This window comes from Chelonia mydas, chromosome 18, assembly GCF_015237465.2.
Source record: "Chelonia mydas isolate rCheMyd1 chromosome 18, rCheMyd1.pri.v2, whole genome shotgun sequence".
Classification (NCBI taxonomy): Eukaryota; Metazoa; Chordata; order Testudines; family Cheloniidae; genus Chelonia; species Chelonia mydas.
This window is the reverse complement of record NC_051258.2, coordinates 9,370,270-9,384,798: the sequence shown is the minus strand read 5'-3', so window position 1 is coordinate 9,384,798 and position 14,529 is coordinate 9,370,270. Positions and strand designations below refer to the sequence as shown.

At 49.7% G+C, this 14,529-nt stretch overlaps 1 protein-coding gene across 7 annotated transcripts in view; it reads left to right on the top strand.

Moving 5' to 3' along the window:
- Window positions 1-13,267, top strand: part of KAZN (kazrin, periplakin interacting protein) — a 721,176-nt gene extending 707,909 nt beyond the window's left edge. For all 7 annotated transcript variants that reach the window (XM_037881298.2, XM_037881299.2, XM_037881300.2 and 4 more), the window contains 2 exons: window positions 7,285-7,417; window positions 10,236-13,267. In XM_037881298.2, the coding sequence (XP_037737226.1) occupies window positions 7,285-7,417; window positions 10,236-10,400 (298 nt within the window). In that variant the 3' untranslated portion in view covers window positions 10,401-13,267. The remainder of the gene's footprint in view (window positions 1-7,284; window positions 7,418-10,235) is intronic.
- Window positions 13,268-14,529: the final 1,262 nt, after the last annotated feature.

The window sequence follows — 14,529 nt, the reverse complement described above, 5'->3', positions numbered from 1 at the left end:
ACTTCAGATGGGCTCAAAGCAGGACAGGACCTATTAACTGGGGAGAGCTTTACTTTCAGACTGGCTTCCAAGGAATATGTGCAACAATTCAAACACAGATTAGGCAGCTCTCCATTTTCATTTTAAAATCATGCAGACGTGGGAGGAGAGTGCAGAAAAGGGAACTTCCTAGCACATAAATTGGTCACATATAAATGAAGAGATGGGCAGAGAAAAGTTTGAAGTATCAAGTATCTGGATGCCTGGCTGGTGGTCTTGCTCACGTGCTCAGGGTCTAACCGCTTACCAGATTTGGGGTCATGAAGGAATTTTTCCCAGGCGAGCTTGACAGGGACCATGGGGTGTATTTTCTTTCCTCCACACTCTGGGACATGGGTCGCCTGCTGAGATCATCTGGGCATAGCTCACCTAACCAATCTCCTGCCATTGCAAGGCCTCAGACACTAGCAACATCTCGGTCTCCCCTGTTTTCTGTCTGGCTCCTGAGGACTGAAACGCTTTAATCTAACTAATGTATTTGGTCTTAGTATAGGGGTATCTGGGTGAAATTTAATGGTCTGCGATATCCAGGGGATCAGGCCCGATGATCTAATGGTACCTTCTGGCCTTAAACGCTCTGAAGCTCTGAAATAACGTTCTATGTACCACTGGGTTGGAATTACAATCCCAGTGTGAAATTCTCCATTGTCAGAGAGCCAGTATAAATCTCTTGTGTAACACACTAGTCAGTGTCTATTATGTGCCCTCTCTGTGCCTAATTCACACAGATTCTGGCTTTTTAGCTCAAACTGTAGAGACGTATGCTTTCAGCTGTAGGCTTCTGCGCTTCAGTGCCTGTTGTTGGCCAAGACGGGGTCCATCACGTAAGTATCGGATAAAGCTCTATTTTGAGGGATTAAGTGCGATTTAAGTGGTGCATAAGCCTTGTGCTGGCCCTCCACACAGGGAATGTGTTTCACGCCTGTTGATTTGTCTATGGGAAAAGCTGAGTGACTGCGGCTACCAATGGATGAAATGCTGATAAGTGGCCAGCTGGCGAGCTCTGCGGCCCTGCTGAAAGTTCTGATCATTGTGGAGGCTTCATAAAGGGCGGGTCTCTCCCATCAGTCTTTGCACAGCATTCACACTGACATGCACTGATTGTAGATTGAGGCTAAAATACAGCCAGCTGTTGTGATTATAGCTGGACTGTGTAGATCCAATCTAATCTATGGAAGCATTTGTACCGTGCTCACGGCTGCTGTGCTTTGGGGAGTCCTTCATCGTTTCCAGTAGGGACAAAATCTGCCTCTCTGGGACATCTGCTGTATTGAAAGGGGGCGGGGGAGGGGGGGTCTCAGTCCCAACAAGGGATAAGATGGTAATAAAACCCATGTTCACTATTACAATATTCAATAGCAAAGTGTGGTCTGGGGGGTTGTGTAGGGTGACCAGATGTCCCATTTTTAAAGGGACAGTCCAATATTTAAGCCCTCCTGCAGGTGTCCCGACTTTTTCTTAAAAACGGGCAAACTGTCCTGTATTTTCTTCGCCCCCCATCAGTCCTGGCAGGTCCCGCTGCTGGCTGGATACCTGCTCGCCAACCGCCCGCCCACCAGCGGTGAGTGGCGGGGTCCAGTGACCGATGATGGGGGTGGGGGTGCAAGGCTGGTGGCAGGGCAAAGCTGCAGCGCGGGGGGCCAGCTGTTCCCCTTGCTAGTCTGTCAGCGCAGACCAGCAGAGGCCTGCCGGCTCTCGGCCAGCAGGGCCCCACCCCACTGTCCCGTTTCCGGCCAGGGCTGGCTGCGAGCTGCGGTGGCTGGTGAGTGCGGGTAGGTGCCAGGCGGCGGCCGGTTACGTGTCTCCTCTGCTGCCCACCCATTGGCCCTTTACATGCTCCCCCTCTCGCTGCCCTCTCCCTGCTTTGCCCCTTCACTCCCCCCAGCCCCGCTGCTCCTCCATATCCTTCCCCACCCACCTCCCTCCTGCTCCCATCGCTGTGCAGAGAACCAGCCCCCGGTCGGAGCGCTCAGCTCACCAACAGCCTGGCCGGCAGGCACCTTCCTTCCCCCCCACCCCACTGCCTCCGGCTGGGCAGTCGCCCTGGGAAAGCCCAAGACCCTCCAGCCTGGGACGCTGGCCAGGAGGAGCCGAGCCCTGCCTATGCTAAAGCCCCGCACAGCGCTGGCAAGGGGAAGCCTCTCTGCCTCCCAGCTAAGCTCAGGAGTGGCAGGACAGGGAGAAGCAATTTCCAGCCTGTGCGCGCCCTGATCCTGCAGGCTCCACAGCAGCCCCCCGGGCAGGGGCTTAGGACCCTCTTCACCCGCTCCGTCCCCTAGGCACCCTCCTCTGCTGCGCCACCTCTCTGGCCGGGTTCGCTGAAGCCCCTGCAGTCAGGTTCCCTGGGCCCTGGTGCCCAATGCGTCCTGAGGGCTTAACCCCTTCCTGCCCGCGCTGTAGTCGGGGGACAGGTGGGGGCTGGGTTATGTTGGTGGCCAGCAGAAGCCTGGATTTCGACACTGTGCGGGCAGGAAGGGACAAGCTGCTTCTAGCCACAGGGGAGCGGTAGGGGTGGGAAGAGATGAGTTCTGCAAAGACATGGGCCAGATCATCCCTTTCCCCCACCCCCGCCCCCCACGGCTGGAAGCAGCTCCCATCCCTTCCCTCCCGCACCGTGCCGAAAGGCTGCTGCTGGCCACATTCTGGTATGAATCCTGGCTGAAATCTGGGGAGGGGGGCATGTGACCCTGAGTCTCCCCCCCCCCCCACACCTCTCCATTTGTTGCCTTGGAAAGACCTGGTGCCAGGTACCAGGAGAGGCAAGCCTGTCCCGAGGCCCCAGCCAGGCAGGAAGGGCAGAGAGCACCAGGCAGGGAGGGTCGGGTTGGTCAGTCACAGACGCACACGCCCAGCGAGAGAGAGGTGGGCGCGCACGTGTGTGTGTGTGTGTGTGTGTGTGTGTGTTCTCCCCGTGTGAACACTAAAGCCTTAAAGATAAGAAGGTAAATAAAAAGAATCCAACTATCAGTATAGTTGGATTCTTTTTATTTACCTTCTTATCTTTAAGCAGCTTTTTAACAGGGGCTCAGTCAGCTTGATGTTAATTTGAATGTTTGTACTGCATAGTTCTGACTGAGTGCCGTTGAACTCGCTTGAATATGAGTAATTTTACCAGGTGTCCCTTTTCAGCATTGGGAAATATGGTCACCCTAGGTTTGTGCCAAATTATCACGGCTTACTTTGATTGTAGCAACCACCCATTAAAAAACCATTTGAGCTGTATTTAGTTTTTGTTGATTGGAAGAAACCCCCGTGTGCCAGTCTTTCAGAGGGTATTAACTGTCCTTTTGGATGTGAACAAGAGGTGAAGTTAGCTGAGGTGGTCTGGAGCGGGTGTTGTTGCTGCTGGTGACGTCCAGGCCTGTTTTCTTTTAGACAGAACACGCGCGCGCACACCCGGAGAAAAAAGGACAGCTAAGCTAGAAAATACAGCTTCTGTTTCTGGAGCCGACTTTCACTTGCAACTTTGCTGCTGGAGTAACGCAAGCACGGCCCAATGTCTTATCAGCTACACCGAGCTCGTTCCAGCACAGGGCTTTTTAGGGCATTGCTTTTAGCTTGTGAAGCTCGCTCCTTCCAGTCCATGTCTTCCTCTTCCCCCGCATCCATGGCGTGACCCCCCCCCCAGGTCAACAATGTCCAAGGAAATGGAAAAACATGCCACTAATTTCCAACATAAACATTTTCACCCATCTCTAGAATTTTTCCGCTCATTCTTATGCCGCCCTGTGACTTTACCAGGAGCCTTGCAGATCCCTTAGCACAGTTCTTGTAACCTAAACAATCCAGTTAGTATCAGGCTCTTTATCTCCTCTTTTTGCTGACTTTTACAAACAACTTTGTATAACAGGCTGAGTTGGACTTGTCTTACCTTGGGCAACGTAGAGTACAGGCCGCTGCACCGGGGCTCTGCTGGGCGTATTCGGCACTCATTCACTGCATGGCACTTCTGTCCACACAAGCAGGATTTATGCAAAGTATCCAGTTGAGAGCTGAGAGGGGAATTCTCCTGCAAATTTCCAGTGGAGGCAGTGAGATTTCAAGCTTTTTCAGGCCCGACTATACAGATGGCTCTGGTTAGTTGGCTCAGCCGAAACAGATGGTTCACATTGCAAATATTGTGCTTTTGTTTGCACACACATACACACACCCGCAAAGAGCCCAGGCAAATTGGGAGCCCTAGAGCTTCTGAGCTGTCAGTACTGTACAAGCAATCCGCTGTGTTGACAGCAGAAGGCTTTGCGCTGGGGATGGCAGCACGTTGCAGAACCCATCCACTAGAAAGCGATATTTCTGCCTGCCCTGATTACTGACTGCTCTGTTACTGTCATGATGAGAAGCAGCAGCCAGAATGGCAAAGGCACAGCCCACTCTCCTGGCATCAAAACCAGCTGTCCAAAGGATGGCTCATGGCATTGCTAGTGAGTTACGGGAAGGATTTCACTGCTAGGTCAGCTGTTGAAATCCAACATGTCAGGAGTAACTTTAAAGATGCTACCATATTACTGGGTCTTTGGAGACCTACACAGAATAAGTTGGGGGTTTTCAGTCCATTGTCCCAACTGGTAGAAGAGGCAGAGAGGTCAGGGCTGGAATGTGTCTGGAAAATGTCCACATCCTCATTTCTAGGGATGGTCCCTTCAGGTCAGGATAGAGGGGCAGTGAGAGGAAGTTTACTCTGCCTTTCTCCAGGCTATACTGTTCAGGGGTGAAGCAGGATATGAGATGATCAGGGTAGCGCCTGAGAGGGACCTTACAGAGGGGGAGCCAGGAGGCATCATCCTGAATCCATTTCTCCCAATAGAGGAATCCAGAGTTGTCAGCAATGGTTTCTCCCTCCTGCAGAGAGGGAATAAGACCAGCATAGCAGCCAGTGAGCTGGAGCTAATAAGGGGCCAGCAGCAGGAGGAGGAGATGGAAAGGCTGGTGAGATAAAAGAGTTGCTTCCCAAGTAGTTGTGTAAAATCAAAGCACATGCATTGACAATGGAGAGGCTGAACGACCCTGGCCCCACGATGTCTCAGAATGGAGCCTAGCCCACTGCTGGCCGCAGGAGATTGGCTCGTGGATCAAATGACACTTGTGAAGAAAAGGGGAATGTCCATGAAAGGCACAAAAGCGAGGCAGGTGCAGGGACTGACTTGGACCCTGTGTCCCTCGAGCGAGCAGAGGAGCAGCAAAAAGATTTCCTTGTGCCGCCGTGTCCCCACCACCTAACACTGCAGAGCGAGAAGAAAACCTGGCTGCCGGGGACTGTGGCGCTGGGTGGAATGGCTGCTGGGAGGAAGAAAGCCAGGGTGTCGATTGATGGGAAGGCAAATGGAAAGTGACTGGATGACAGCAAGGAGCAGGTGACACGCACTGCGAGCAATGGAGAGGACTGGACTTTGTCACGGCACAAAAGGATCGGAGCCAGCCCGTCTAATCGTGGATGGCGCAGGCGAGGGGATGAATTACACACACACACACACACACACCGCTCCAGGAAAAGCAATCCTAGAATCAAGCAAAGGCAATTTGTCCTTTGGGATAGAGCTTCTAGTGCCAAAGCAGGGTCAGCTGTCCAGGTCAGCTGTCCAGATCAGCACATACACCTGCTTTGTGTTGTAATCAGCACTCCCCTGGAGGCCATCCTAGTGTGCACTATCCAATGCCTTTGATTTTTCTGGCCAAGCCAGTTTAGGGCTCTGGTCCACTTTGGGTATGTCAAAGAAGTCCCACCACTTCTGGCAGATGCATGTGGGAGCATCTGGCGCCACCTAACCTTGCAGATGTGAAAGGGGCCTGGTATGTCTTCCTCCCTGCACCCTGTAAAAATCTCTCTTTGGCAAATGCACCCTCATCTATATCCAGCTGGAAAGCCCGGAGTGCTGGTCAGTGCCTGAAGTTCATTATTTTGGGAAGCAGGAATTTGCTGCTCCGAGTCAGAGCACAGATGGAGCTGACCTCTTCTGAAGCTTCTGGGGACGTGGAGCCAGGTTTTTGTTCACCTCATTATAGACACAGGGGCCAGGCGGAAAGTTTGGGTCTGAATCTGGCCTTTCACAAATACTGGGTTTGTTGAAGTTTTGTTTTGGGCCTGACTCTGGCGGACAGTATTGGCTCATGAGACTATTGGCCAGTCACCAGTACCTGACGCTTGAGAGAAAGGCAAAAACGCCATACACTTGGCCAGGTATGCCACACATAGAGAAGGGGGGTGGGGGGATTCTTTCTTGATCCCTGCGGCCATTACAATACACTGTGCAGAATGAGATCACATTAGTCCTGCCCAGGGGTGAAAGTAAGTTAGAGGACTTACCGGTACGCCGGAGTCCTGAGCAGGGGGCATGGCCTCAACCGGAAGAGGCAGGGCCTTAAATCCCCAGGCCCTTTCAATCTTGATTTAAAATCTTGATTTAAAGGGCCTGGGGCTCCAGCTATGATAGTGGCGGCTGGGAGCCTGGGGCCCTTTAAATCACTCCCGAGCTACCAGCTGTAGAGGCAGCTGGAGGCTCGGAGGCGATTTAAAGGGCCCAGGGCTCCAGCTGCCGCTACCGCAGTGGAGCCCCTGGCCCTTTAAATCACTAAGGAGCCCTGGGGGCTCCCAGCTGCCACCGCTACCCCCGGGGCTGTGGGCTCTGGCAGAGCTTTAAAGGGCTGGGGCTCCGCTGTGGTAGCAGCTGCCGGAGCCCTGAGCCCTTTAAATCCCTGCCTGAGCCCTGCTGCCCGAGCCCTGGGGTAGCAGCGGCCAAGCTCTGGCAGGGATTTAAAGGGCCCCGGGGCGGTCGCAGTGGCTGGAGCTCCGGGGCCATTTCAATCCCTGCTGGAGCCCCACCGCCGCTACCCCAGGGCTTCGGCAGCAGGGCTCCGGCGGGGATTTAAAGGGCCCCGGGGCGGTAGCAGCGGCTGGAGCTCCGGGGCCATTTCAATCCCTGCCGGAGCCCCACCACCACCACTACCCTAGGGCTTTAAATTGCCACCTGGGAAAGCTGGTCCCGGTACAGCGCACTGGTCTTACCAGTATGCCGTACGGGAGCGTACCGGCTTACTTCACCTCTGGGCCTGCCCTAGCATAGATGTTACAATTTGAGCCTCAGTTATTGGCTGTCATGGATGCCTGTTATAACTGGGCATCAGATGAACCAGTCCTTTTAAAAAACCCAGCCACCACTTGTTTGGTTTGGTGGATTTTGAATGTGGCTCTTTCGTTTACTGGCTCCACATTAAAAACTTCTGTGAGATGAGTGTCTGTTCATTGTTCAGCCCTACAGGTGTTCTAGAGAGCGAGCGGTATGGAGCGTCCACTCTCATCCAGCAGGGGTCACTCAGGCGCGCCTCCAGCGCTACCAGGCAGAGCAAGGAGGAGGGGAGCAGCTTAAAATGCAAAGCAAGCAGGGTGAGTCTGTTTACATTTTTACAGCGGAGGCTGGCGGGGTGGCGAATATGACACTATGACCCGACCTGGTTACTAAACACTACTGAAAAATCTGGGCCTGAGCTGTTTTGAAAATATGACTTGATGGCTGCTTACTCGGGCTCAGATCCCCTTTCCCTGCTGCTCTCCCTTTGAGGTTCGATCTCTTCACTTGTATGGTCCTATCAGTACAGCCTATGGCGGTTCACACAGAGACCAGTGGGAAACTGGGCAGGCAGTTCAACCCTAGATTGCCCCAGTAAATCCCTCTGTATTGCTTCCCCACTGGTGCTAATAACCGTTATCAACCAGGTGCATGAGTAAGGGCATTAAGCAGCATAATGCAAGATGGGTGACTATAAATTATATTCTTTACAGGAATTAAATTGCACTGAAAAGCCTTTTTGTGTCCAGGGAAAGTTGGCATTTTTAAGCCTGGAATTTATGTGATGAGTAGCTCAATAACAAACCAATTATAACTTACACAGGATGGGCCATTTAATCACCACGTCCAAATTACTCCCCTCTCCCAGCTGGAAATGACTGATTTTCTGCTTGGAGCTGTCATTTCATCTCCATGATAATTGGGGATGTAAATACTCAGAAGAGGCATGTGTGAGCTAATGAAATAATTAATTGCATTCATTTTAAAATTATCTCTCTCTCTCTCTCTCTCTCTGTGTATTAAAGTATTTCTTACATTATATATAATGTAAGAAATACTTTAAAATAGTCTTAGAAATATTTAGAAATAGTCTTATACACGTGGGTGTTGGGCCAGCAGTCTAAAGCAGTCCAGTGCAATGGCTCCACAGAGTCAAAGCTTTCTCTAGAGATGTCAAGGGAGCCTTGGTTGAGCCCTTTTGTAGGGTTAGTATCTTATGTTGCTTTCTAGCGCCCCTTGCTGGCCAGCATTATGAACTCCATTGACTGGCAATGTGCCTGCCACTCCAGATGGCTGGAAGGGGGTTCAGCCTGCAACAAGGGCTGGAATCTCAGCTGGTCCAAACTGAAATCTCTCCATTGACTTTAATGGTGCTGTACTGATTAACACCAGTGGTGGAACTGGCCCTGGGTCTTTACGGTTAAAGGGGAAACAATGGGGGACTTCAGGACAGACTCCGAAACCATCCCCCCCAACAACCTCTTCCTTAGGAACAACAGATAGAGAACACAGAGTCCCTGATGGAAGCTGGAGGGTGGTTGTTTGGAAGTATGGAGCAGGATGCAAACTATGCAAACATATTTCAAGCCTTAATGTGAGGCTATAATCAGAGAAGCCATTTTTTTAAAGTGTGGGTAGATTCTCCTCTGAAAAGGAACTGTAAAAATGCCACCCTGGAACTTCCCTGGTTGTTGTAGCTCAATGACTCGGGGTTAGATTCACCCAGATTACAAGCACAAAATAATAAATTCCTAACCGCCAGCCCTGCAAACTGAGGGTCTAATTCTGCTACATTTACTCACGCCGAGTGGTCCCTCGTTATGTGGGTAGTTTGACTGGAAGTACCCTGAGTACAAGTGGCAGAATCGGGCCCCTCAGCAAGGGAGCTGACAATCAAGCTGTGCGCTGATATGACTGGCAATGACGAATCTGCAGACAGAACTTAGTGAAAAATTCTATTGAGGACACCTGAGCCAGAATAGATCCGTCTTGTCCTCCTGCAGCTGTCCTGGCTGGGCAAAGATAAGCTTACAAAAGCAATAGGAACCTGCTTTAGTCAGCTGAGCCAGTAAGACAGACTCAGGGAACCAGATATGTGGTGTGAAGAAGAGTAAGATTTAGAGTCACTTTTGTGCTTATTACTACACTTTAAAAAAAAAAACAACTTTTTCTTACTCAATACAAATGCAGCCCTGCTGACTTTACTCAAACAAACATTCTTGTCTCCTCTTAGAGCAGCCAGTCCGGCTACTGGTGAGTGAGCTGGATTTGGTACCTCCTTGGGAATCAACAAGTGCCAGTGCCTTTCTGAGTACAGAATCGGTATTAATGCTGTTGGTGCGAGAGGCAGAACTCACAGGGTTTGACTCTCCAGATCAGATCCTCAGCTGGTGTAAATCAGCGTCACTCCGTTGACTCCAGGGGCGCTATGCTAACTGACACCAGACAAGGATCTTGCCCTCAGGGGTATGTCTACACTGCAATTAAAAGCCCATGGCTGGCCCGTGCTAGGTGACTCGGGCACGTGGGGTTTGGGCTAAGGGGCTGTTTAATTTCAGTGTAGACATTTGGGCTCAGGCTGGAGCCCAAGCTCTGGGACCCTCCCCGCTTGCAGTATCCCATAGCCCGGGATCCAGTCTGCACTGCTATTAAATAGCCCCTTAGACTGAGCCCGAGTCTGTTGGCAGGGGCCAGCTGTGGGTTTTTAATACTCTCAGATTCCAGATTGAGTTTCCAGTGCTGGCAATTAGAGAAACAAACCTTTGATTTGTATACTGAGCAAATTTGGATTTGGAAGCTCTTGCGATATGGAACTCTGCGGAAATGACATCTTTACAATCCTACTTCTGACTGTACGTGGATTTTAAAGGAGCTTCGGGTCAGTTCTTGATTAAGCAGATCTGGTGCCCCCTTCCCTCCATGACACTATTGTGCGTCCTGTCTCTTTCTCCCCATGACATTAGTATCATAGGACTGGAAGGGACCTCGAGAAGCCATCTACTCCAGTCCCCTGCACTCGTGACAGGACTAAGTATTAGCTAGACCATCTCTGACAGGTGTTTTTTCTAACCTGCTCTTAAAAATCGCCATACAATGATGGAGATTATCCTTATGTTCCTCTGATTTCATTTGCAGCTTCCCCTGGGGAAAATTGGAAGGGGATTCAGTGGAAAAGACACTGATTTCCATGACGACTATGGATCTCTCAAAAACGAAGAGTGCTGTGAGGATATGAAGCTAAGTCGGCCAGAGCAGTGCCGCTTGGAACGCTTTGGTAGTCTGGAAGTCACCAATGTGTAATGAATTGGATTGTTCAGGCAAGATAGGACTCGCTGAAATCAACGGTGACATTGTGGCCAGTAAATGGGAAGGAAATCTCAAGAGGATGAATGAAACGCACACTTCTTGGGTTGTACATATTGTAGCCGTTGCTAGAGGCAACTCTGTTCAAACCTAACACGGTGGCATGTCTTTGTTTAAAGTGTCTGTATTGTGTTAATGCTGGGGGACCCAGATAAACCCAGTGCTGATTCCCTGTAGTAAAAGATTTCCAGCAAGCATTCCAGAAAATTTTCAGAGCCCAACCTGGGCCCTCTGTGAAATGATAGTGATGCCCAGCCAATGACCTGACTGATCCATTCCTCTCTCTGGGTGGGCCCCCCAAAAATACAAAATGCACTCATGAGATGACTGTGGACCCCCAGGACTGCCAGCTTGAATGGGGCAGGAAAGACCAGCCCCAGTGAGATTGCTTCCAGTTATCATAACGCAGCATCAGCCTATCACATTTGTCTACTGCTTTGACGTCGCACTGGGGAGGAAGGATAAAAAGAGAGAGGAAACATGAGGAGGAGGCGAAATTAGGTGAATGAAAATCAACTCGTACTTTGGAACAGGGTGGGGAGCCGGGAAGGATATGGCCTTTTGGGGCACCCTACGTGCTGCCACTGTCCCTCATTATGCAAAGTGGTGAACGCCTGCTGGGAGCGCTGCAGGAGATCAGTGGGAAGTGAGGCAGTGAAACGCCTCCCACTCAGAGCCTTGGAGGATCGGGCCCTTTCATTGTTCTCCAGTGCATAGATCCCATGGTGAGCCGTGCTTTAGAAATACCATGGATAGACAGTAATGTCAGGCAGGGGCTGTACTTCCTCATCTGAAGTCACTTCAGCATTGTGCAGCAAGAGTTCAAAAACCTGACTCACCTCTCAGCCTCTGGGGCACTCACAGCTTCCAAAATTGACAGATACCATCTGTAGGAGCAGCCCTACTCTTTCAGCCTGCAGTCCCATGTGACTTCACCAACATGGGCAAACTTTCAGTGCCTGGGTGGGATACCTGCTAGGACGTGTCTGTTGCGACGAGAAGCAATGCCGGCGATTCCGTAGGTGACATTCTTCCCTGTGAGTCAGTCCTGAGCCAGTGCCCCGGCACGGCGTTAAGGAGCATATGCTGTTGGAGGTGTCCTTGCTCCAGTTAAAAATGTGGAAAGATGAGCTCCTGCCCACAAAGCGTTGGTCCTGATATCTTGGCCAAATTCAAACCTTGGTACACACATTGTGCCGAGCTTCTTATAATAGTTCCCTTCCCTCCGTACGAATGATTGTTTAGCGTGTCTGGCATAGAATGGGTGCTGTCTTCCTCTCCAGAGCTGGATGCATTTCAGCCGTGACGGAGCAAGCTCTTTGCTGCAGTCTGTAAAGCACTTTGGGGACTTTCTGGCTCAGTGGTTCTGTATTATTATCAGTATGGTCTTACTGTGGAACGATTATTGCTAAAAATTTCTGGGCCCAAAGGACGCTTTCGTTTATTTATTAGAAGTTATGGGAGCTCATCGGGGCTCTGGGTTCTAAGTAAATGTTTTCTTTTGGTGAAACATATTGTCGGGCAGGCAGCTGTTGGGTTTGTTTTAGGCATAATGGCCTCGCTCCAGCTCTGCCAGTTTCCACCATCTGAGGATCTGGCCCAGTACAGCCAAGTGGCTCACTAAGGGGAAGTGGCTCAGAGTGGCTCACAGTGAGGAAAGATCAATTTTACACATTTAAGGCCACAGAGTAGTTGTCAGACAAGCCTTTTGGAAAAGTGAAATGAAGAGATTCCCTGGGACTACAAGGTTCATTAGCATGAATGGCGCAAAATGAAAGGCGGGGGGAAGATCAAGCAAGCAGAATATGAAACTCAAATCTCTGTCCAGAGGAGAACATCACTTACAACACGTATTTTCTGCTTCACTCTTTTTGTCTCTCTCTTTTTTCTTTTCCTCTCTGGTATTGAGCGAGACAAACAAGTATTTAGAAAAAGGAATTTTAAATATACGGAGCTAAATTCTGATCTCACTGACAGACAGGTAGTGCCACAGTCTGGGGTGCCCGGCGTCTCTGAAAATTAGGCAACTTAGCTGCCTGAATATGGATTTAGGAGCAATCAGCTAGCATGCTAGAGGCTGCATCTGCTAGGAGCATATGTGGCTAACTCCCATTGAATCAATGAGAGTTAGTTAGGTGCCTACCTGCATCCTTACGCACCAAAACAGCTTTAAAAATCTGGACAATAGGCCCTAATTCAGCCTGGTATTTGAGCATGTAACTAACCTCAAGCATGTGAGCAATCCCATTGATTTCAGTGGGACCACTTGTGTGCTTAAAGTTAGGTACCTGCTTAAGTGCTTAGATCTTAAGTGACAGATAAATCTTGTGTGTGTTCTCTGTACAGGGGTGAATTTCACATTCAGGGCCCAATCCCGCAGCTGCTCCATGGGCATAATGGCTGCAGAAAGCATATCTGAGTTGATCCAAAGCTCCTGGAAGTCAATGGAAAGACCCACGTTCTCAGCTGGCTTTGCATGAGGCCCCCATACAATTTCTTAACTAAGGGCCGGATCTAAAGCTTCTTAAAACCAATGTGAGTTTTTCCATTGACATTAATGGGTTTCGGATCAGGCCCTTACATTTTAGTCAGATACTAAGACTTACTGAATTCTCTAGGAAAATCTGTTGTCCAAATGCCAGCTTTGCATCAATGAGCTCCGCTGACAACCGAAAGCGACCATTCAGTGAACACTAAGATACCGTTTACTGTTTCTCTAGGAAAGGAACCGTGACTTGTGTATCATGTGAAAGCTATTTCAGTATCATTGGTTTATTCAGATATTAAATACCTTGTTTTAATAACCACTGGAACTGTGTTGAAACAGAGATGGGGCAAATGTTTGTAACCAATTTCCTCCACAAAAGTGTAACCTCAAAAACCACTTCACCTACTGAGTAACATCCTATCCTCTATTCTGGTACAGTGGCATCAAATGTCACTTTGAGTGGCCCTTTTGTTTATCTGTTGGAAGCTCACCTAGGAGTCATTCCTTTGTTAGCAGCAAGGTGTTTATCATCACATATTTGACTCCAGGAGCCCCAAAGAGAGACAAACCTGCCACGGGCAAGGTCAGCAGTGCGACTGAGTCAAAGACTTAAAAATACATCACCCATGGGGACTGTAGTATAGATATAGGAGGAAAGGGCTATTTAGATGTCATGCAAATGAATCAGGATCTATCAGGAAGTTGTTCTGTACCAGAGGGGAGGCAAGAGAAGGGGACATAGGAAAGGCTCCATAAGGACAACAGGTCAGATTCTGCCCTCTGATATGTGTATGCAAGTCCCATTGGTGTAAGGAAAGAGTTGAAGGGAGGAGAAAGCCGCTGCCAATGGGCAGCCTAGAGACAAGGAAGGAGAAGTAAATCTGTTTGGAAGGGCAGAGTTGAGAGAGGCGAGATAAAACAAATTGTCTGGGTATGGATAAATCAGTCATATGTACCTACAGGAATCATGCCACCTACCTCTGAAATGCGGACACCTCTGTGGTGAAAGGCAATGGGTGTTTAACAGGCGAATATGACACCGCTGAGTAGGAGAGGAAATGCACAAGTATTGACATAACTATATGCAGGGAGAGAGCATGTAATCACCACATGGGAATTTGGCAAGGAAATTCCACTTAATGTTCTGATAGACATTTGTTATTTCATGTCTGCTACAAGCTGCGACTCAGGGTTCTGTTTTTCATCAGTACGGCCTACTTTTCTTTCACTGTTACAGAAGTGACACCAAGGTCAGTTCTTAACATTCCCTTCTACTCATTACAGAGCTGACTTGGCCTCAGCCCACGGCCTCTAAAACGTTCAGCCTTGGAAGATCTTTGGCTTTACAGAATGGGACCATAGCGGGAAACTGAGGGCACAAGGAGCTTATTTACGTAGCTGAAACTCCACTCTTTGTTGCCCACCTTCAGAGTGCCTCGTGGAAATTGCTAGGCATTAATCACACACTTAGAAAGATACCCAGTTAAAAATTGAACTGGGCAGAATCTGAAGTATTAATTAAGCAGCATTTCCTGAATGTTTTCAGTCCTACATTTAATAGTCACATTTTTGATGGAT